This window comes from Zonotrichia albicollis, chromosome 1 (genome assembly GCF_047830755.1).
Source record: "Zonotrichia albicollis isolate bZonAlb1 chromosome 1, bZonAlb1.hap1, whole genome shotgun sequence".
NCBI lineage: Eukaryota > Metazoa > Chordata > Aves > Passeriformes > Passerellidae > Zonotrichia > Zonotrichia albicollis.
Window position 1 is genome coordinate 87,758,612 of NC_133819.1, and position 23,106 is coordinate 87,781,717.

At 38.7% G+C, this 23,106-nt stretch overlaps 1 protein-coding gene across 12 annotated transcripts in view; it reads left to right on the forward strand.

The window, feature by feature from the left end:
• FHOD3 (formin homology 2 domain containing 3) overlaps positions 1-23,106 on the forward strand; it is a 374,194-nt gene that overhangs the window by 200,835 nt on the left and 150,253 nt on the right. For all 12 annotated transcript variants that reach the window (XM_074546351.1, XM_074546345.1, XM_074546323.1 and 9 more), the window contains exon 6: positions 21,755-21,849. In XM_074546351.1, the coding sequence (XP_074402452.1) occupies positions 21,755-21,849 (95 nt within the window). The remainder of the gene's footprint in view (positions 1-21,754; positions 21,850-23,106) is intronic.

Here is a 23,106-nt window from a genome sequence, read left to right on the forward strand (position 1 = left end):
TTTTTGTTGGCAGAATTGTTATTTCAAGGGGGGTTTGGCCTCATTGCCTCAGTTGAAGGAAAACCTGAGTAGATCTTTCAGAAGAGCAAACCTGAATCCTATTCACCAGACTATGCCCGCAAAGTCAGCTTTTTGGCAACAAAACCGTAGTGCATGTTTTCCAAACCTGACAACCAGAGAGGCTGGATGTGCCACCTAAACCCAAAGTCATTGCGCACAGAGACCTGTGTTGGCCTGGAGCTCCTTATTTGAGTACCATGGACAGGGGCAGCTCAGCCGCAGCCTGCTGAAGACTTGGGGTTTAACAGCCTCATTGGAAAACACCATTGTAAGCCTTCACAGTTGGTGCCAAATCAGTTATTATTGAGTGCATGTAAAACAGCTAAATCCTTCTGAGCCTTTTCTCACAGGCATTCCAGATTCAGTACTCCTGTGCAATTGTTTGGTTCAGAGCTACTCAAGGCTCTTAAAATGCTGAGAGATTAGAAAAATCTACTCCTGCCTGTAGACTTGAGAAAGAACTACAGGTATTCATGGAGTCCTCTCTTGGATTGTGTCCCAGATGGTGCTGATAAAACCTTTTTTGAATGCCTGTGTGAGTGAATTTCAGGAAGTCATAGCCTGCACTCTTTATGTGCCACGTCATTTGACCACAATGATCAACCACTGACCTTAAGCAACCTCTGTCCTCTGTGGTACTAGAACTTCATGCGAGCTAACTTATGGTGGAAGTATTGACAGCCTTTTTGCAGATGTGTATCAAAATATATTGCTTGGTTACACTTAAATGTTAGGCTGTGGTTACCCACCAAGGGCTGTTCTTGGATGCATCCCCTTGCAAAGGTTGTGGCAGAAAGAAAATATGTTGGAGCTTTTGTTTGAGCTTTTTCTATCCTGAAATATTTCACTACTGGCATTTGGTATCATGCGCTTGTTTCAGACAAGGCCAGGTACAACATGGATAGATGAATGGATGGATGGATGTGTATGATGTATTTGGGCCAGGAAAGCAGTCTGAACTTGAGAGACTGAAGCTTATTCCTCATAAGCTGTAAGGATAGAATGTGAAATACTCAAATACTGCATAAGTACTTGAAGAATATCTAATGGTTCTTTCAAGAACCTGAAGCTTCTTGATATGTGGTCAATATGAATAAGGCAACACATATTCTTTCTTTTGTTTATGAGTTCTTCCCCCATTCTGCACTTGCAATTGTCAGGGAAACAGTGTTATGACTACTCTAGCCTTTGTGTGTAACTGAGGGAGAGCATGGTAAACACCAATGCCTTAAGTTGTAAGGTAAGCTTAAGTAATGCTGAATTATTGGAAATTAAATGTACTGGATTCTCTGCATTTTCAGAATTATTTCTGCATGGAAGAGGTATAATATTTCTAAGTTTTACTCTGCAGTCAAAAGACCAAGAAGCATGGAGGAGATTGTCTGCTAATGACATCACTCCAAACGTGATCTTGAAGTTAAAACATAAACAGGTTGCTGTGGAGTTACAACATAAATAGGTTACTGCTCCTTATAAGGTGATGGTACAAGAAATAATCTTTCTTCTGATTGCAAATGGCTCTTGAAAGAGCTGCCTCAGCACACAGGTACAAGGTGTGTGCATGATAACCAGGTCTCTCAGTTCTGGCTTTAAATGTTGTAAAACAGGGTGGTTCTTACCAGTAGTAATTTACGAAGTTTTATTTCAAAGTAGGTTAAGATCTGAAGGGCGTGATTGTGCTTCTATTTATTGTACTGACATGAGTAGGAGTTAACTCTTGACATGTGTGTGAAACACAGATTTGGTCCAGAATCTTAAATAATTAAAAATAAGAGTGTTCCAAGTCTTCCATATTTTTTTGCCTTTCACTTGTACTGTTCAAGCCAACAAAAACACAGCAATCTTGATAAATATGTTCATATTGAAAAAATCATCTTTATTTTTTCTGCATGTTGTATTGACATTTACTGGCAATTTTTCTTTTCAGAAGAAGCCATGAAACACAAGAGCTTTTTTATATAGGTTCCCTGAAGTTTGTTAAAAATAATCAGGATAATGCAGTGCTGCTTTAGCTGAAGAGCTTATTTTTCATTTGTGTTCTTTCATGTTTATTTATAAGGGATTTTTTAAGCTTTTAGATTAAAACAGATTTCTGTGTTATCCTGTGAGAATGCAAACACATTACTATACATAAAGAAATTCCAGTAGATGTCTTATTGTATACAATACATAGGACTATGATTTCTCTAAATATAGTGATTGATTATTTTTGTTTGGCATTTCTGGTTTTCTCTCAACACTTGTGTTCACGACGAGAACCACATTGTGTTTGAGGCCTTTTTTATATGTGCTAGCTAATAACTTGAAAGAATTTTAAATCTATATTCTTCATGCTGCTAATGAAGAACATAGCATGTTATATTTTTTGGAAACTTTTTTTTTGTCTTATTTTCCCCATCAAATGAAATTCAGAGAGCTTTTAGGCAAAGAAAAGAAAATTTCAGTTTTTAATTTCCTCTTCTTGATGATTCACATCTTCTTTACATCACCATTACTGCCAGCAGATAAGATCCAGCAAAATAAAATCATAGAGACAACTTTGCTTTTACAAAGCAATATTTCTACTGTCACAGGCATTAAGCTTTCCTTTGGCATCTCTTTGCAACAGTGGAGGCTATTCTATATGTCTGTCAGTGAAAAGACGGCCTCTGCTGCCTCTACTCCATTTGGAAGAACATAGGGAAAGCATTAGTTTGCTGTTCCAAAAAAGCAGAACAAAATGTCATTCCTTTCCTGTCCTTCTGCACTATTGCTGTTTGTTCCCATATTCCACACCATCCACTCCACTTGTCCAGAATGTGTTAAATTCACTAGTTTCCTATTAATTTGTTGGGTCTGAAATTCTTTCAGTTCTTGATCCATTTATCCATGGGCACGCATAAACAGATACAGCAGTACAAATTTAAATGGTACCCTTGAGTGGGAGAGGGAAAACATCTTCCAGCGATGGCATTGGCTGTTTCAGAGTGCAAGTGGAATTCTTGTTCCAGTGACTTGTCTGAGACAGCTTTGGTTGCTTTCTGGTCTTACTGGCTTGGGGGTTGATTTCAAGTAAGGCACTTTTGACTCTAGCTGTTTCAATGTGACCATCTGTAAAACCTTATGGTAATATATTCCCTTTTTCTAATTTTTTTAAAGTTTGTAGGCAAAGTTATATATTCACAGTATTCTGTCAAACACACATAGAAAACACACTTGATCTGGCAATGTGTGCTCGCAGCCCAGAAAGCTAACTGTGTCCTGGTCTGCATCAAAAGGAATCAGAAGGTCAACAGAGATGGTTCTGTCCCCTACTCTGCACTCATGAGTGCTGCATCCAGCTCTGGAGCCCCCAACACCAGAAAGAGGTTGGCCTGGTCAACTGAGTTCAGACTAGGGCCATGGAGAGGCTCATAGGGCTGCAGCACCTCTCCTATGCAGACAGGCTGAGAGAGCTTGGGCTGTTCAGTCTGGAGAAGAGAAGGCTCTGAGGACACCTTAGAACACCTTCCAGTACCTACCCAGGGCCTGCAAGAGAGGGATTTTTTTTATGGGGACATGTAGTGATAGGACATGGGGGGAATTGCTTCAAACTGAAAGAGGGTAGATTTAGATTAGATATCAGGAAAGCATTCTTTAATGACAATGGTGAGACACTGGAACAGGTTTCCCAGAGAAATTGTGGATGTCCTGTCCCTGGAAGTGTTGATGGCAGGGTTAGATGGGGCTTTGAGTAACCTGGTTTAGAGGAAGGTATCCCTGCCCATGCCAGTGGGTTTGGAAGATAATTTTTGAGGTCCTTTCCAACCCAAACCATTCCATATTTCTAACACTTCAGGCTTCTCTCCATTGTTATCAGAACTGGTTTATGCTGCTTGAGGGCAGAAGCATCAGGGCTTTCTGCTGCTGGATGAGGAGGAGGAAGCTGCAAATAGGAAGGACAGCTGGGAAGTGACCTGGGGAACTATCTTTGCAGCTGCTGCAAAAGAGATGGATCAGAGCAGCAGTTGGTTGCTACAGGTCTTACACATCTCCAGTGATAAGTACCACCTTTTCAGCTTTGTCTCGTCATTTTGTTGCCACAGTGTAACCCAGCCTGTGTTTTTCAAAGGGAAGCAACATTCTGGCTGTTTGAATCCTCTACTAGTCTGCTGCCTTAGGGAGATGCTCATATTAAGGTTGTGTGGGCTGTCACTCTGTTCCTGGAGTTATTTCTCAGAAGATGCCACAGATTTTATTAGACTGAGTAAAGAAAGGGAAGAATGTCTTAGCTAATATTTTTCTTCTCTTCTTTGGAAAAAGGAACAGAGATGAAGTATATACGCTTTTCAGCACTTCACTTAGCTAAATGAAGAAGGTACGTTCCTTAGGGCCACTGGGTGACTGACAGACTGCTCAAGAAAACCATGAAGAGGAAAGCCCGGTTTTTATTCATATGTTTCAGGAGAGTAGCCAGAGAATCTTAGGTACTTAGGTACCTAAAGCCATACTTTGAGAGATGACTGCTGGGAAGTAAGTGTAAAATTCATCTAAAGCAAGCCAATGAACTTGTAAATGCTTTCAAAATAATGGCACTGTGCATAATAGGTATAATATTTGTATTAGAGTGCATCAGAGAGGAGGGTGGTAGATATCCTCAGGAATTCATACACATTTTTCTAAGTACTCATATGTGAAGCAGGATTACGGTTGTTACAAGTTTGCTTTCTGTTATCAGATTAAGTTATTCATGTTGTGGGACCTAGATTACAGCTAGGTTCCATTTTATTTGACATCTAATTCTTTTCACGAGCAATAGTATTGAAGGAAATCTTATTGCTCAAGGCAAAGGAAAATTGACACCCATTCTTTTGAATCCAGTTTTACTCAGGATTTTGAGATGCAAAATCCAAGGAGGGTGAAGCGCTCTAGTGAATTACAGATGTCCTACAAACTGGGAAACAAGGCTCTTCTTGCCATCCTTATTACCATGGGTAACCCATTCTGCCCCTTGGGGTTTGAACTGCTTTGAGTTTGCCTCCTAAGAGTCTGGAGGTGCTGTTGTCCTGCAGGTATTCCTAATACAGTGGAAATCCACTAGTCCCTACCTTTTTTCAGTGTGGTTTTGGTTCATAGCCTAAGGCAGCTATCACTGTTCTGGCTGGAGAGCTGTGGACTACTTGTCCAGGGTTATATATATGGTTGGTGTTCTCTGTGTCAGAAATGCTAAATTTTTGGTCTCAAAATACAGCTCTTGTCTAGCAGTCTTGGGTCCCCTTAAGCAAAAAGAGACTTGTAAAAATGAAAGCTGATTCTCTACCTCAGACCTTTCTATTGCACATTTAAAAAGCATCCAGACTAAATTATCGTGGAATTAAAATGGTGTTAGTGCTGTGTTCATGTTACTGTCTGTTCTGCCAGGCTTCCTACTTTGAATGAGACAGATCACACAACAGAAAATCCTGCTTTCCAGCACTGAGTGCTGATAAGTCATGCAGACTGCAACAAGCAACCATTACTTGGTATCTCATATTATCTCATTTACTTAGGCCTCTTTAAAGTGAGAAATTACAGGTGTTGCTCACATGTTTTCATATGCCTTCATTTGATTTTAGATACTTCTTGTGGCAGTTGGCTCTCTTTTGTTTACTTTTTAAGTGTCACATTAGTTATGACTTTGATTGGATTGACATTTTGCTGTTCAAAATTCAGGCTATAAAGATACCTTGCATGGCAACTCTGAAAATGAAAGCTGCAGAAGCACTGTTCTTTCACTAAATACTGTGAAATTGTTGTAAGGAGTAAGTGATTTCAAATTTAACCTTGATAAACTTTGTCAAATTGGGAAGAAAATAGAGGTAAGTATTTCTACTTCATTGAAGAGAGGCTAGATTTAGGAGTTTTCTTTTGCTCTTTGGGTTTTACCTCTTCAGGCCCTGAAATTATATTCTAGTAGGAACTGGTCGTGAAAGAGGTGTGAAACATCTCCTTTTCTTTCCCCATACATCATTACCTTGGACCTTAAACAAGGCAATGTTGCCTGTTGTTTGTAGTATGCATTTTGTTGTAAAAATAGAACTCTGAAACCACTGTGAAGTCAGGGCTTTTTAAGCATTATTTCTACAAAATCTTTCAAATAAACAGCAATCCTTTTAAAAACTAATTATACACATATGAAAGCATTTATCATGAAATGACCCATTTTTTACAATACTGTAAGAATTTTGAGAGAGAGATATGTGCATTCAAATACATACAGTTAAATAGTTTTATCTGCAGATATACATCTGTAAATGTGTTGTGTATTTAAAAGCAAGGATATGTGCACAAAAATACCCAAGCATGTTAACGCACAGTTCAAAGAAAATAAAAAGCATTGCTGAACCGTGGAAGTGACCTGGTAGAAGTAGTTTACGCTGCAATAATGCATTTAATCTGCATTTGAATATTTCCTAATCTTCCAGATCTCTGAAGTTTATTTGCTTAATCGTAATTGTAGGTGCTAATGTAGGTGAGTTTGGAAAACCAAAGGGAAAATATTACCCTATTTGGAAGGCACAATTCCTTACATGGGTCCTGGCCAGTCTTGCTAGATGCTGGAGTGTTTGTAACTGGTTGTGCAAAGGAAAAACACAGTACAAAAGCTCGAACAGGAAAGCACTATGGCAGCTCTACAAAGAGAGACTATGTCACATCTCTAGTCCTTGAGCTCTTCCTTCCATGAGCTCCATATTCTTCATGTCAATTAGATGAGGAATGTGTATGGTGTGTGATGCACATAGAAGGCTTGTTAAAGTTGGCAGTCTAGATTTAAGAAAAAAAGGTGGTGAAAGAAGACAGGAGGTAAATGTAGCAGTATCTGATTTCAGCTTTATAGCTCTCAAGGGCTTGGAGGGCAGGCAAGCTCAGTGTGACCTTGGAAATCCACCTGGGGCTCTGGTGCCTTGCTCTGTCTCTGGTTTGCATTTTACTCTCCAGCTTTATGAAATGTCATGTAATTAAACCCTCAGAGAAATGAAAGGAGACCGTTGAATCTGATGAGTTTTGAACTTTTTTTTTTTCCTCGAGTTTCACTTTACTGAAAAACAATGGAATGGCAGAAGAACGGAATGATAGATATATAGATAGATAGATGAAGAGGATCTACGGTTTTTCCATGTGCATTGATGGATGGTTTATGATGATTGTTAAGGAGATAGTAAACACACCTCAGGTTGAACAGATAGCTCTACTGGTGCTGTTTCCATGAAGTGTCCACTTTTCATGGAGCATGTGAAGTGCAGGGAAAGGTTTTATTTGTTTTGTTAGTTGAATCATTTCCCTCAAGTGTGTTCTTAAAGCCCTTTGACTAATGAGAAAATGAAAAGTGTTTCTTTTGGCAACAGATAAATAAATATTGTGCTGGAAATCATCCCAAGAAAAGAAGGCATTTTCAATGTTTGAGAAAATTCCCTCTCTCACCTTTTGAAAATTTGTGTTTTGATGAGTGAAAATTCTTCCTTATGTTTCCTTTAAAAAAGTAAGGGAAGGAAGGGAGGAGAGTAAAGTAAGAGGGAAATATGCATGTGGTCAACCCAAAAATTAATTGCTTTGCTAATGCTTCCATTCCTCTGATTGACCTTTCCAAGGTGTTACCATGTTTACATTATTAGCTGCACCAGCTGTCTTAAATAGGTTGTGTGGTGGTAAATGGTGTTGCCTCCCTTTGACCCTGCTCAGGAATTCAGGAAGGGAATAAGGAAATTAATTGGGTCTTTCTCAGAGGCAGCCTCAGCAGCAGTGTGGGGTACACAGTTGCTGTAGAGTTCACATTGGGTTTGGGGGCTTGTTTTCATTTCCATTTAATTTGATAAACATATTACAAGGAAGGGTATTCATTCTTCTAAGGAAAGATATGGTAGGAAAAGATTGATCAAAGGTTTGGTGAGAAAAGATAGCTCTCTAGTAGTTTTTCCTGCTGGAAAGCACCATTAGGAAGAATTGCAAGGTTTTATGGGGACAGGACCATATAGTATGGAGAGTTTGCCTATAGATTTATGTAGTTTGGATAAGAATTCTGGCTCTGAGCCTTTCTGTGTGTTAAACTTGAAATGAAATTACGGGAGGCAGAAAAGAATAGACTTTTTTTTTTAGTGCTTCTACCAGCAATGTTGATTCTTTCATCACTTCATATTTCATTTCTATTTGTAAGGTCACTTGGATTGGATGCATTGTAGGCAATGTATTTATGTAACCAACTTAGAAGCATTTTCCCAAGTTGATATGCAAAAATGGAGCTCTCAAAAGTCCACACAGAGTGGTATTTTGGAGTCTGAATATTTTATTTTGAAGATGCGAAACAGTTGAGTGCAATTTATTATGTAATGGTTGTAAAATAATTTTTTGCAGGTCTATAACAGCTATAGTACTGCAGTGTTGATTTTGTAAAGCTCTGAAAATTTTTTTCACGGTAGCAAGCAGCCATCCTCATTTAGCCGATAACTTTTGTTTGCTTTTTCTTTTTCTTCTGTCCGACTGTGAAATGTGAATTACTGGCTTTAAAGATTTTAGTTGCTTTTACACTTTGTGCTAACATAAATTCCTGTAGATCAAGCAGTGAATCAATATTAGTGTATTTTATTTCCACTTTATATTCTACACCAATAAAGCAACTCAGGTGTTTTATTTACTTTTAAACTTTTGCATTATTTGTACTGTGTGAAAAGTGAAAAACTGTTGTGGATGGTCTGTATGCTGTGATAAAAATCACCCTTTGGCCTTGAGCAGTCAGAAGGGATGAGATTAATTAAAATATTTCTCTAATTAATTACTTAATTCTTAAGTAACAATTCTAGAGAAAGTAGATGTGATTTTATGAAGAGGAGGAAGGCTGAAGACAGCATACACTCATTTCGTTTCACAAGCAAGTAATTTACCCGATTTTGTTTAATAATCTTTTGTTAAAAGAGGTTGTTCTGTATAGTAACGGTGATCATACTGTTAACAGCATTCTTCCAGACATACGGATACCAGCCCCAAAAGAAGGTGAGATGTACTTTGAATAGATGCTTGGAGCTAAAGATGCCCATGCAGGACAACTAGGAGGCACCAGAGCAGTAGCCTCAAGGAACAGTAGCTTAGAGCAGATCAGAGGTCTGTTGTCTCTCCCTATCTCATAATCTCCACTTGCCAGAATTCATTGTGTAGAGCAGCAGGATGCTCATCATTCTCTAAGGGTTCAGCTTTCTTTGAGAAAGCTTTGGCATTCTGTGACATTTTATCAGTGTTGCTGTTGAGAAACATGAATGAAGAGAGAAGGTGTCCCAAATCCAGGGAATAAATTGGAGGCTGACAAAGCTGTGCATGATGGATGGCGGGTGGTGTTTTTGGGAAGCTCAGGGGTATCAAAACTGATCAGCCAAGTACCTCTAGATATGTTGAATTGCGGCCCATCTGAAATGACTCTTGCTTCTTCAAGCTCCAAGTATTGTTGCCATGATGTCCTGAACTTTTTAAATCATGTCTGTTGAAGCAACTTCTGTCAATGTCACTTCTATCAGAAACCAGAAGTAGCTTGTAGATTTGTTTGTTGCTTTAGGGTGTGTAAAAAGTTAATGGGAAAAGTATTTGTTCCATTAAATTAAATGGCAAAACCCAGTGTGATGAGCGTCACAGTTTCATTCCACTTACACATGATGAGTGTGATGAGGGATTCTTTTACAGACATCTTTTTTTTCCCTCAAAACCAAAACAAACCAATCTAACAAAAAAGCAGTTTACAAAGAATATTCTGAGTTGGAAGGGACCCACAAGTATCATTGAATCCAACACTTAAAGGATTAGAATGTTTATAAAGCCAAGTTTTCCAGACATTGGAAATAAGGCTGCCAGTCCTTGAAGTTCAAGGAGAGAAAAGGGCTGGTGGTACTACACATTTTAAGGTTCCTGACGTAGCAGGAGAGAGGTTTTAACTGAACCTCTGCCACAACATTAGAATGTATTGTACTTGCTGGGCAAGTAATTTCAGCTCAACTTGTCAGAAAGTATCATTATGTTCCCTGTCAAGGAGTGTTTATTGTTTTCTGGGGGGCCAATCTGAGACCGTACTGCGCAGAGCTTAACCTAAACTCCAAGTACTATTATACCAGAAGGTATTCTCAAATACAATTCAGATTATCAGGTGTCTCAGATGTGACCTCCAGAGCTAGTGGAAGGCCCAACTTCTCTCCAGAACAGAGTAGTTTCTTTACTATTCATCAATGTGCTATGCAGAAAAAGTATTCAGACCCGTGAAGCACTCACTGTATTGATGAACATCATCCTGCAGTAAATGAAATATTCTGTCTTCACAGCAGGTTTGCACTAAAAATTTCCTAGGACCACACAGTGAGAGTGTGCTTTATAGACAGTACTTTGCAGCACTTAGTCTGAGTGAGGAAGTACTCCAAAGCTCAAGAATAATGTTTCTTGAAATTGATTTTGACATAGTTAAATTTGTGCACAGAGTAGGCTGAACAAAGTTTTCTCCAGGAATCTTAACTCTGGCATTTCTTGAAGTTTCAAGTGCTTGAATTTTGTGTACCTAATGTTCTTTTAACTTCTTTCTTAGTACCCAGAAACAGCTAATTGCCCATGATGGATTTTTCTTGTTTGTGAACTAATTATTCCATAGATGCATAGCCTTCTACTCCAGTTATGCACAGATGGTTTGGGTTCAGGCCACATCACTTACTGGAGAAGTGTTGTGCAGAAGTGTCCGTGATACTTCCAGGACTAGTTTGGGTCTGGAAGTAATTTAGCTGCTTCTATGTGGAGCCTGATGTTATTGGTCATACAGCAGAGCTCAGCAACCTTGCTCTGAACTAACACAAGGAGCTGTAAAACACTTCCTGTCTCCAAATTGTCTCTGCACCCTCTTCTTCAGTGTTGTTATCCTGGGATCCTATAACCATGCAGTAATGCCTGCTAAGGGAGTGCTGACCAATAATACAGTCACAGAAACCTGCTTGGTTTATGTGAGGATTACCAATAATGCTGTGATCACTGAATCATAGAATAATCAGCAAAAGGAATAAAATCACCTAAAAATATTCTCTATAAATAAAATATGGTTATTCAACTGCATTTCTCATTTACAGGGTTACTGATAAATTAAAAATGTTGATGGTCAAACCTGAAAAAAGACACCACATTCATCTTCATATTCAGCTATTACATGATTATCTCTCCCTGCCACCACATGGATGACAAGTGGTTACCAATGGCAGACCTTACATTCTTTGGTCAAATGAAGCTTATGCCCCCAAATACTTTTTTTTTTCTTGAATCGATTTTATTAATTTTTTATATGCTAAGGAAATAAATTTCAAAGCAGAGATTCTCTATTCTGTCTTTCTTGCAATCAGAAATTAGAAATAATTTTTTTTTTGTAAATGTCAACTGCAAATTTTGAGAAAGCAAAAAAACAGGACCGGTGTGCATTGCGCTTAGCTGTCCACCTATTGAAGTCAGAGAGCAGAGAAGTCTGAGCATGACACCAATGATTTTGTTATGTTTCTCTCGAAGCATTGCTGTAATAAGGTGGGATTCAGAATTCAAAGGAGTTCTCACTATCACCATGCTGAAGGGGGGGGGGGGAAGAATAGAGGGATTAGAAGAGAATTACAGTTAATTTGGAAGGAATCTTTGCTCATTATCTGAGATGAATGAGCAGAGACACAAAACAGCATTTTCAGTCAATATTTTGGGAGAGTGTGAGCTCTGTACTTAAAGGGATTTGTAATTATGTCTCTTCCCTGCACCTTTCTCATGGGAAGTCCACTTCAAATGGGAGGTATGAACTTGTGGCTTGAGACATTCTTTACTGTGAGATTTGAAAGGAGACTGTATAACCCTAAATTTCACATAGCAGCAGACATACTTGAAAAAAGAAGAAATAAAAAGCACATTTAATGAAGTGTTGTATTGGTTTGCTTTCTAGTGCTGACTTTGGCTTTGTTTAGCCAGTACTTAAAGAATAGAGTCTTTCATTAATTTGCCCTAACAAGCATAGATTTAAGAGATGAAAGTGAATTCTTTAATGGCATGCACATTACTGCAGGGTAGAGTCTATCTGAAATGTTAGAGACAGGCTGAGCATGCTGAAGAGCAATAAATATCTGAAAAGTATATCAGGAATTTAGTTTCAGCATCTGTCATGGTATAATTACAATAAAGAAAATTAGAAAGATACACTCACTGTTAGTTTTAAGACAGATAAATGAATAAAAAGTGACAGATGCAGTCTTTTTCATAAAATCATTGGATGTTGGGATCTATTCCTCAGTAGATAAGAGACAGAGATCTTGTTTCAAAGAGCTTTTATTTTCAGGCCATTTGGTTTGACTCATTTATAGCCAACACAGTATGCTGAAGAGGCTGGGGTGCTGTGAGAAAGCCTTACTTCCAGTCTTGCCTTTGCTTTGAACAGACATTTTTTTCACCCAGTTTGTTAAAAACTATTTTAATTTAGTTGCTGAATTTAAGGCATAGTCAGTTCTTGTTTATCCTACTGATTTCTGCCCTTGAGTCAGTCCTTCTTGAGCAGGGGAGGAAACTTTTATTCAAGGATTTTGGATGGTCTGGAATACAGTTAAGAAAAATATGACTTTCTGTGCTGCTCTACGGTGCTCTTCAAATCAGTTGGTTTCAAGACGATAAAAACATTGAAGTCTGAAGTTTATACTAAAAAGCATCATTTTAAAAAGCAGAACTTCTTTATCTTTTTTGACACTAATATTTCAAACACTACTCAAGTGCCTTGAAATCATCTTAATGCGTCTGTGCTGTGTGTGCACTCGTTGCATTCTGGTCTGCTGAGATGATGAAAGCCAATGGATCCCTTTCTAGGAACTTCTGGATTTGTCTAAAATAGGTACCTGTTGTCACTTAAGTGACAAGAAATTACAAAAGTGATTCTACATAAAGTTTTTTGTAGTGCTTCTTAATTTTTCTTTTATTGTGCTTTACACGTGTGGTACCTCACAATGGAAGAAGAGGGAGCTGTGTTTGGAATGCATCTCCAGGTGAAGGAACTATGTGAGAATTAAGAAAACAGCTTTATATTGAAGTAAATAGCTGCAGAATTTTACTTGTATTTTTATTCTCAGTGCATCTCTACCCTGGTATTCCCCAAACATACCTTATTCTAATGGCTAGAATAAACAGTGTATGAATTTAACTCAAAATCGGATGGCTTTCTGAGAGTCACTTTTGGCAACATGCTTTGTTTCCTGCAAAACACTCTGTGAGAAGCGAAGTAAAACACAAGTGGTACGATTACTGTTTTCAGTGGTTTTCATTCATCTTTCTTTCACAGCTTCTCTGTTCCTCAGGCATGTAGTTTGTGTCATGTTTTAGAGGTCCAGGTTTATTGAATGAATGCCACAATACATGAATTTTGGAGACTGGCTGTTGGCATGGGAGCAGCAGAGGTAAATTTACATGCCCCTGGAAATCATTGCAACTCTCTGTAAGCCTCTCTGCTAAACCCTGGTTTAAGTGTACTTAGCAACCATACTGATTGCAACACTGTTATCCCAGGATGCCAAACTGAGCCCATGTTTACCTGCCCGGGGCTGGACCTCAGAGAATGAAGTTGAGCTTAGAAGACAAAGAAGTGCTATCTAGGAGAACACTAGCTCTCATGATATCACCAATTTGTTGCTACACAACAGCAAGAAATCATTGGTCAATATTATGCTTTACAAAGGCTGTGCTTGTGGAGCTGGGCAATGCTTGACATTTTGACTGGCACAGTTTTTTATCTTATTTTTTATTCTTGTAGTCCTATAATAAGAAGAATAAAATACAATAATATAGTTATCTAATAAGAATTGTATGGAAGTATGAATATTATAAATTATTAAATTATAGGAATGTAGTATAATATTTCTGTAATAAGAGGAATACAATAATGCTTGGAATTGTTGAATTTCCTCCTTTTGCTTCCCTGAGAATCTTCTTTACTTTTAGGAAAAAAATAAATATTTGAAAGTGTGGCTTCTCCCCCAAGAGAAACAGGGGGGGAAAGCTGTCAGTGAGAATTTCTCACTTGCTCACTTTGAAACCGCAGGTTTCATTTTGGAAGGTTTACAGTTGTACTAAGAAGAAACACTGTTGATGACTAAAAATGTTCGGTATGTGAACGCTTTTACCCTACCACATGTCCTTCCTCTGCTCTAGTGTTAGTCTATTTGTTAAATAGCCAAGCTGTGCCACAATTCTTTACTTGCCAGAGAAGGCAGGAACCGATGACAGTGTTCTTTTTTCCATAATCACTGGCAGCCTACTTGCAGTGAGCAAACTCCTGCTGATGTATAATAGAAAAAAAAAATTCCATGTATTCCCTCATAGTTTTCTTTGCCCCAGGTGCAGCAACACACAGAGTCCAACAATCAAAATAACCTGTGCTTTTTGCTGATACTGAGTCCTGATTGCATTTTCTTCCAAACCCATTTCTGACCCTACGGTGTTTCCCAATCCAAAGGCTGAGTTCGTTCTCAAAGCTCAGGTTTTCGGCATGTAAAGCAAATGCTGGAATTCCAAACTGATGTGCTGTATGTAATTGATAATGATTGATAAAAGACAGCTTGCACCTGCAGGACCTTTCTTTGTGCAGGGTAAATAGGTGTCTGAGGAGCTCAGGAAAGCGAGCTACAGAAATTATCTTTTCCATTCTGCAAAGCTTGGTTTGTGTTTCCTTCTTTGTACCTTCAAAGTCAGGATTAGTATTGTTTACACAGACAGAAGGCTTATGTTCATGATGATTAATGGAGAGGGAAAGGCCTTGAAATCCATCACATTGCCAGACTAAATTACTCAATCAGCTCCCAGATAGAAGCACTAAGGTATCACTTCTAAACTTGGGAGGCTCACTAAATTTCCTTGGTTTACTCCAAAATTAAAGTTACTTTTTTTTTTCTTTTTGAGACTTCTAGCTTAATGTGTAGTTTTGGTTTCTTGACTGCGTATTAATCTTTAGTTTAAATTCAGTTTAATTGAATTTCAATGTTATGAAAGGGACTGAATATATGATTGGGAGAGTAAGAATGGAGCCAGATTTCAGAGATGCACAATAAAAGACAAGAGGCCTGCCATGGGCACTAGCTGAAATACAGGAAGTTTGATTTAAACTTAAAAAATTAATAAAAAAAAATCCTGTGAGGGTGTCTGAGCACTGGTGCAGGTTGCTCAGAGAGGCTGAGCAGCAACCTGGAGCTATATTCAACACCCAGATGTACAGAGTCATGAATAACCTGCTCTGCATTTCCCTAGTTGAGCAACAGGTTGGGCTAGGCAGCCTCTAGCATGATAAATCCAGTATAAAGAGTTTAAAATACATTTAAAGATAAGAAGAGAGACCTAATCCTGAAACAGACTCTAATTTCTGCCCTGAAATGACGCCACTTCTCACTGGCTGCAGCATCAGTACTCATTGCAGGAGTCCATAGCTAGGAGGTGAGGTAAGTTTATTGGAGATAAGTCTTCAGTGTTTGCATGGGCAATGTCCTGCTCAGTTATGGTGCTTTTGCAGAATAGCTCACCTTCACAAGAAAATCTGGCAATCTCGTCATCATGTCCTGCTCCCTCAGAATTTAAGTTCTGAGGGCCAGTGAGGAAGTCTCCTCAAGAAATGCTTTAAAACTCAAAAAAAACTCAGAAAAATACTCAACTTCGTATATAAATTGGATGAAGATTATTTAGTGTACAGCCAGTATTGACTCAATTAAGAAGGAGCTGCCTTATTTGAGCTCTATATCTGCATATGCATAATTTTAATTACAGGCTACCACACCTCTTTTTCTGAAGGCATTTTGCTTCATGAAGCACTGAGGATGAATAAGCATCTTTTAAAACCATCTACTCAACCTTTCATATTCATTTCTTTTGTCTTTTTTTCCCATCTTCTTCCTTCCTTAATTCTTCCTTTTGTTCCTTTCTTTCTTTTTTTTCATTCTTCCAAGCTTCTAGTCAGCTTGCAAAATAGCATTCCAGTTCTCAGCTATAATTGCTCACTTATAAATAAGGTATTTTAATTAGACATTTATTCTTCATGAGGAAATATTTTTACCTATTGCCATATAAGCAGTACCCAGTTAATTTTACATTGCTGTGTTATTAATCTTGTAAAACATGCTAGAACATAGTGCATTTAAAACTGGAGTGCTGCAACATAAAATAATTATTAAAACAATTATGATGAATCATGCAAACCTTTTATAATGCATAAATGTAAGCCAGGTTTTAATTCATATAGAAAGGCCTTCAGTAGTGTAACTACTGGCAGAGTCAAGTGAGAGTCCATTCTTTCTTTGCACTCAATTAAATTTTCTAAAATAGCACAGAAGAAATCCTGGAAAAGAAGCTGTTTTGGCTCTGTTGGGACTCTCCACTGCCACAGGTGTTTCATGGTGTGTATAATGATCAGCTTTTGATGAGACATGTCAGCTGAATAAAGGTACTGTGTCCCCTTTGACTTGGCTGGGTCCTGTTTTAAAGGCAAAAACACCAGAGGAAAAGGGTGGCAGAGCAAACATGGAGAGGAGACAATTCCCCTGTAGAGTGTTTCTGTGGTGGTGGACTTGTGGTGTCTCTATGTATTCTCTGTAAAGTAGACAGAGGGAAAAATGAAGATGGAGTTTGGTCTGGGAACTCACTGTCTCTGCAAAAGATATGAACTTTGAGTAATGCTTTAAGTCTGAAACTGGCTTGCAGAAGTTCTCAAAGAGCGTAAGACAAAAAGTTTGAGTCTAAAGTAGCGTTGACCGGCATAAGAACTTCCAAAGTATAATAGCAATTTAATGCATTGACCTCTGTTCAGAACTGGTTTTGCAGCTTTGGTTCATAGAATTAGTTCTTTGATGTGATTTTTCTGAGATAGTTCAGTTCTTGTGTAATAGAAGTTCAGGCTGTGGTTAATATGGGAGTTCTGAAAATTAATTCCTTAGCCTGTTTCAACCATGATGTGTGTTATAATAGAAAGAACAAATGAAGAGAGGGCAAAAATGCAAACTTAAAAGATTTGGGATTTAAAAATATTTTATAAGAAACAAAATATTCATGCACTTGTGGCCAGGAACAAGATTGTTTTTAGCTTCTGGGTGACATTACATACAGAGTCAACAATAGTAAAGAAATGAGAATAACCCTATAAATAGCAGATTTTTCACTGAAGCTTAAACCAACACATACAAATAGTAACAGGAAAAAAACAAAACCAACCCCAAACACACAAATTTTAGGTGGTTCTAGTGATGTGGACTGAGTGTGAGTCATGAGGTTTGCCACAGTGTTGCTTTGTAAGATCCTTTTCAGAAGCAGTGGAGAGTCCAAGTCATCTGTTTTATCTGATGTCACCTCTTAGAAGAAGGAGCTCTGCTGTGATTTTACTAATTTTCAAGTAGCTGGATGGTATAGAAGTTGTATTTAATAATGATTTATCATCAGGGAAATGAAATATTCTTGGATTTTATAGAGACAGTAAGCTCTGTTTGGAGGGTGGGCATGCAAGCTTGGTGGGAATGTGCTACAAGCAAAAGAAGCAGCTTCTGACATCCAACGTATGGAGGCTGAGCTGAGTTGGAGATTTTGTGTTCAAGATGGTGCCACTTGGTAGCTGGGATCTTGCCTCTCTCTAATGAGGAAACACCAAGAAAGAAGTTTGGAATATGGTTGTTTTCTTCAGAATTACCGCCTAGTAGTAGTAGTAATATACTAGTAGCTCTATAGCAGTATATTAGATAACTGCATTATCTCCTTTATGGGATCCCTCACTTGACATGGGGTTTTTCTTCATCACGAGGTTTGTTTTGATGGAGTAAGCCTATTTGGTGTCCCGGATAGCATACCAAAACTAGCAGTCAGTTTTCAAATGTAATAAATGCGATCACACAGACCCTTGATTTCTCACTGATGATAGTAAGAGTTTAGCTAGCAATGAAAATATGAGTTTGAGCAGCTGGTTCTTCTGCCCCATTAGTTTCATCACCATTGTCTGTTGTGCACACCTGCCTGTAGTTGTACAGGCATGTAGCTGCATGTTGCAGCACATGGCATGCGTCACAGCTGCTGGGTATGAACTGAAGAACTTGGGCCCAAAGCTTTCTTGGGAGTGAAACCTGCAGTGACAAGGTCTGTCTTTGGCCTGCTTCACGCTGTACATTTTGCTTATTCTGATGGAAACAAATGCAATCAGAAAAGACATCCCTGCCATAATTCTTGACATGATGAGAAGGGGTTTGACTCATGGGAAATTGTAAGAAAATAGGTTTTCTGCTCATTCAGTGATTTTGTTTTCTCTAAGTCAGTCTTGTGGTAAAATAGAAGCAGAAAAGACTAGAGAAGCAGGTGCATGCCTAGGCAAGGAGCAGCTTTGAAACTTTTTCCAGTCTGGGTGGGATAAAGAGACTTTAGGTTTAAGTGATGTTCATTGTGATGATGTTTTGTGCTATAGCTTTTCCTCTTTGGTCCTATAAACTTTATATCCCAGGAGAGTATCAGTGCCAATATTGGCAAGTTTTTAGAGGCTTTCTTAAACTTCTTATTTCACAGAAATCTCTGAGCTTTCTGGCTGGTCTCTCCTTTTCTAGCCTAAGCCTTTCCTAAAAATCCATCAATTTTCCACTTGAAAATAGCTATGGGTAAAGTCACAGACTACTTTCACATAAGATTAAGGGTTTGACAAGGGTAGTGAGAACAAGGAAATTCCAAATTAGGTCTGCTTCGTATTTAAACTCCCCTCTCCCAGCCCCTTGTTGCACAATAGTAAACTTTCCTAATACAAGTAGGTTGTTGATATACTTCCAAAAAGAATTCCAGTTAGCTGAGGGATGGGATTAAGTGGATTAAATAGCCTCCTCATTTTTTGGTAAAGAAGAAAATAAAAAGTTTAGTTAAAGGCACAGACAAATGTGAACTTAAATTATTTTGGCGTAGATTGGCCTTCCAAACTGTCTTGCAGATGAGGCTGCCCACCCTTGTTGGGGCCCTGGATGTTGGTGGTGGATGTGTGAGCGTGCTGGATGTGTGGAGCTTGCGCTTCAGCCACAGCCATTTCAGCAGAGTATGGCTGTGGGTGGGAGGTGAGATAGCAGTTGGGTAGAAAACTTCAAAGAATGTAAAATGTCCTCTGTCAGTCTCCTTTTAGTGCCAAACTGCTGTGTCTTACTCAGCCAGACCCAAGGCCTGGAAGGGCCCAAGGACTTGCAGCCTGCTCCTACACTGGTGTTTTTGGTGGTGTCTTCCATTTTGGCGGTGTGGTATGGTTATGGTAAAGGAAATACCTGTTCTTGCTCAGCACAGAAACTTGATGGAGTATGAAAACCATCATTCTCCTCATTTCAGATCTTCTTCTGGCCTTCTTTTCCTAAGAATTTATGGGGCTTCAGCTTTGTACAAAGTACAAATTCTCCTTATCTTACTCTGTCTCTTAATGAAAACAGATTTTTCCTCAACCATCCCTATCTTGTCTCATTTTTCTGACCCCTGAAGACAGGAAATAGCAGTATGAAGATCCACACCAAGGTTTGGCAGCAGCTGAGAGCTTCATGTGTGGCAGATAACTGCTGGAGATGTGACTTGGATGTGGACACATAAGTGTTTACATCTTGGTTGTTTGATGGTGTTGTTTATCATTCCTTGCCCTGTGAAACTTATTGGCCACTAGTTCAAGCAGCAATGGGAGTGGTTTTTTTCTTGTGTTTTAAAGAACCCCTAAAACATTTTTTTGGCTTCTTTCTAAGGTCTACTAATTTGCCTTAACATATTGTTGTTATAAAGAGTCACATCTAACAGGCTGAAAACAAATGCATGCCAGATCTCACTTAGCCTTCCTGTCTAATTAGTCTTAAGTATAAGCAGTGGAGTAATTTTGTGTTGTGTACATGTTTTTTAAAGCAAACTTTTTGTTGTCTTTGATTTCTATATTAATTTGGAAAGCATGCTCTGAGACTTAAATTTGTTTCACATTTGCTTCAAATTCAAATTAAAGCACTTCACCCCCAACCAAAGAATTTGCAAGGGGAAAAAAAATGGATTTGTTGACCTTATCATGACTGGATCTCATCCTGATCCAGTGCCGAATCTTTTCAGCATTGAAAGGAAGTAAAAACAAGAATTAAGAACTTTCTCTGATTACTGCTGGGATAGTAGCATTTCCTCTACCTGCAATGAAATGCTTCAAAGCAGCCATTTATTCAGGTAGTGTAATTCATATCTCTTTTTACTGCTGGCTTACATCTTTTATTTTACCATAACACTTGGGCCTGTGTCCCTCCCACCTGATTTTATTCACCTGAGAGGCATGTCTTCAGAGGGTGCTGAGTGATTGTTTCCTGGAGAGGAGGAGCAGAGTGTGCCTGGCATACTCCAGTGGCAATGCTTGCCTAGGAGACGTGTTATCTCTGTGCCAGAGCTCTCTTGCCAGCTTTTTCTCAGTCTTCATTGATTGTGTGGCATTCACTGAGTGTGGCTTTCCTTCTAGCTTTTTGTGACAGATGAGATAAAGAATGTAAAAATAGTACCTCATGTTTTTAACTATAAATTGACCAACTAGACCAAAGGGAAAAGGAGGAGATGGTGCAAGAATGACTGTTAGCTATTTGGCTATAGGGGTACTGAAGTGCTTGTCTAGCATACCTGTCTTTGAAAATCTGCCCTCAAGGTAAATGATGCTGCACTGCACACAACCTGTGCAAAAGTTAGCAAACATTCAGAATGTGTTTGGAAGATTAATAGTGTGATAATTATCCTCACCCTTTTCTTTCCTTTCCCCCCCCCCCCAAAGCAGTGTTCTAGGGGCTCATCAGGCTGTTCGTTAAATAATTGAGTTGTTATGCCAACAGGCTGTGCTAAAAGGTGTTACATCAGTGATTTCTTTTTCATCCCACTGTGCTTTGATCTCCTGCTATAAAGCAGAAGATCTAACAGTGGAAACTTTTGAAGATGATAGATGAATTGTACTAATTCACTTTTCATAATCCTTACAAAAAATTTCTGTCCTTATCAGTCAGAAAAGATTTAGTAGCTGTTGTCTCTTGAAAGTCTCATATTATGAAAATTGCAAACTATGAAATTACTGTTATGAAATATTTTACTAGTATATTTTTAATGCTGTTGTAAAAGCTTTAGGATAAATTAATAAAGACACTTCTTTGCTATAACCATGCTTTGCTTTTTCTGTATTTTCTCAGTAAAATGTAACAATTATTTTCAAGAGAGCACTGTGCAGTAATGAATAGTTGATGTCCTTATTGATGTTAATTGTCCAGCTTTAATTTCATATCACCGGAATTCACTGAAACTGTCAATCCAAATATACTAATTCCAAACATTATATATGGTGCTGAAACAAATGGTGAAAGTCTTGGCTCATAATATAAAAAGCACTGTAGCTGAAGGAACCATTGTGACAGTAAGCCATGTGTAAAGTACTGTTTGCAGATTTGGGGAGCATAAAATACACCATCTTCTAGGAAAGAACAAGCGTTTGGGCTTGTCTCTGGATGAAATTCACAGTTATATTTTCAGAATAAGTCAGTAAAGTTTGTGAAGTTTCCCCAGGATTTAATCCAGCACAATCTTGCCCAATATATCTTTCATTAGTTGAGCTTCCGACTTCTCTGGTAAACCCTGCTCAGAGAAAATTGTCAGCAATGCTTAGAATTATAAAAAGTCTTCACCAGCTCTAATTATATTTTCTCTCTTTCCTTTGCAATAGCCTTGGGCCAGATAATGCTTTACGTCGATGGCATGAATGGAGTGATAAATCATAATGAGACCATCCAATGGCTGTACACGCTTATTGGCTCAAAGGTAAAACTCTCAGATATTCCAATTTTATATGGCTTTGGTGTTCTTTTAGTGCATTTTTTTAATGCTTTTAGGGTACATAAATAGACTTTGTGTTAGGCTCTAAAACATTCCATAATATTCTTTGTGGAAACCAGGTCACACTGAGCTGATACTTCTCTTCTACTGTTTTTATACTCTTTTGTCAGCACATACGCTGCTCTTAAAGTCAAAGATGCCCTCATTACTGTCTGCGCTGCCATTGCATTTGACCATGGAGAAATGGTCAGTTTTTTGGTTTTGTAGTTGCAGTTCCCAAGGCATTCTTTGGAACCACTCTACTCACCATTCTACGCTGCTCACCTCTGCTGAGCACTGGGAGAGGACAGTTCAGAGTGACCTCCTCTTAAAGTAGAATACACAAGTTCAATTGGAAGTTACCTACAACAATCATCTAGACCAAATGCCCGACAACTTCACTTTATGAAGGTCGTTGTCCAAATACTTCTGAAACACTGACGAGTTTGAGACTTTGCCCACCTCTCCAGTAAACCTTTTCCAGTGTTTGTCCACCCTCTTAGCAAAGAAATGTATCCTAATGTCAGGTCTTCTTTTGCGTGGAGAGACCTTGAAGGCAAAGTCATGTACCTGCCTGCAGGGTATTCTTTCTGGTTCCCACATACTGAGACAAAAAGTTGAAAGCTGGGATATATGTAGCTTGGGTAGGTCTTTTCCAGTGGAATAGTGATTTATATAGTGCACAGTCTACCTTTAAGGCCATCTTTGCTGGAATTTGAAAAGCAAGCAGAGCACAGATTCTACTGACATGCTGAGGGGCCATGGGATAGGTAAACCCACAAATGTACCCTGCTCCAGCCTGTTGGCTCTTAATGAGCTTTAGGAAGCTTATTAAGGCCTGCCAGGGGCTCCTGCTGCTCTTACCATGCAGACCTGTACATAGATAGATATGTATGACACAGTAGCTGGAACAGAGTATGCTAGTTGTTTACAACTCAAAAGTTGCTGTAGTTGGTGGAGTTGAATCCATAGTTATAGTTACTAAGAAATTTCCAGGAATGTTTCAAGTGTCTGAGTCACACAAAGTTGCTGTTGCGTACTGCAGTGACATGGAGAGGCTGCTGCTCTCCCCTTTTCCTCTGATAGCTCTCATAACACAAGGAGGAAGAGCTCAATGTCCCAGGAGTCCTTTTTTAACTAGAATTTTTTCTACAAAGTGCAAACTTCACTGCTGCAGCAGACTGTCAAGTCAAAGAACAGATG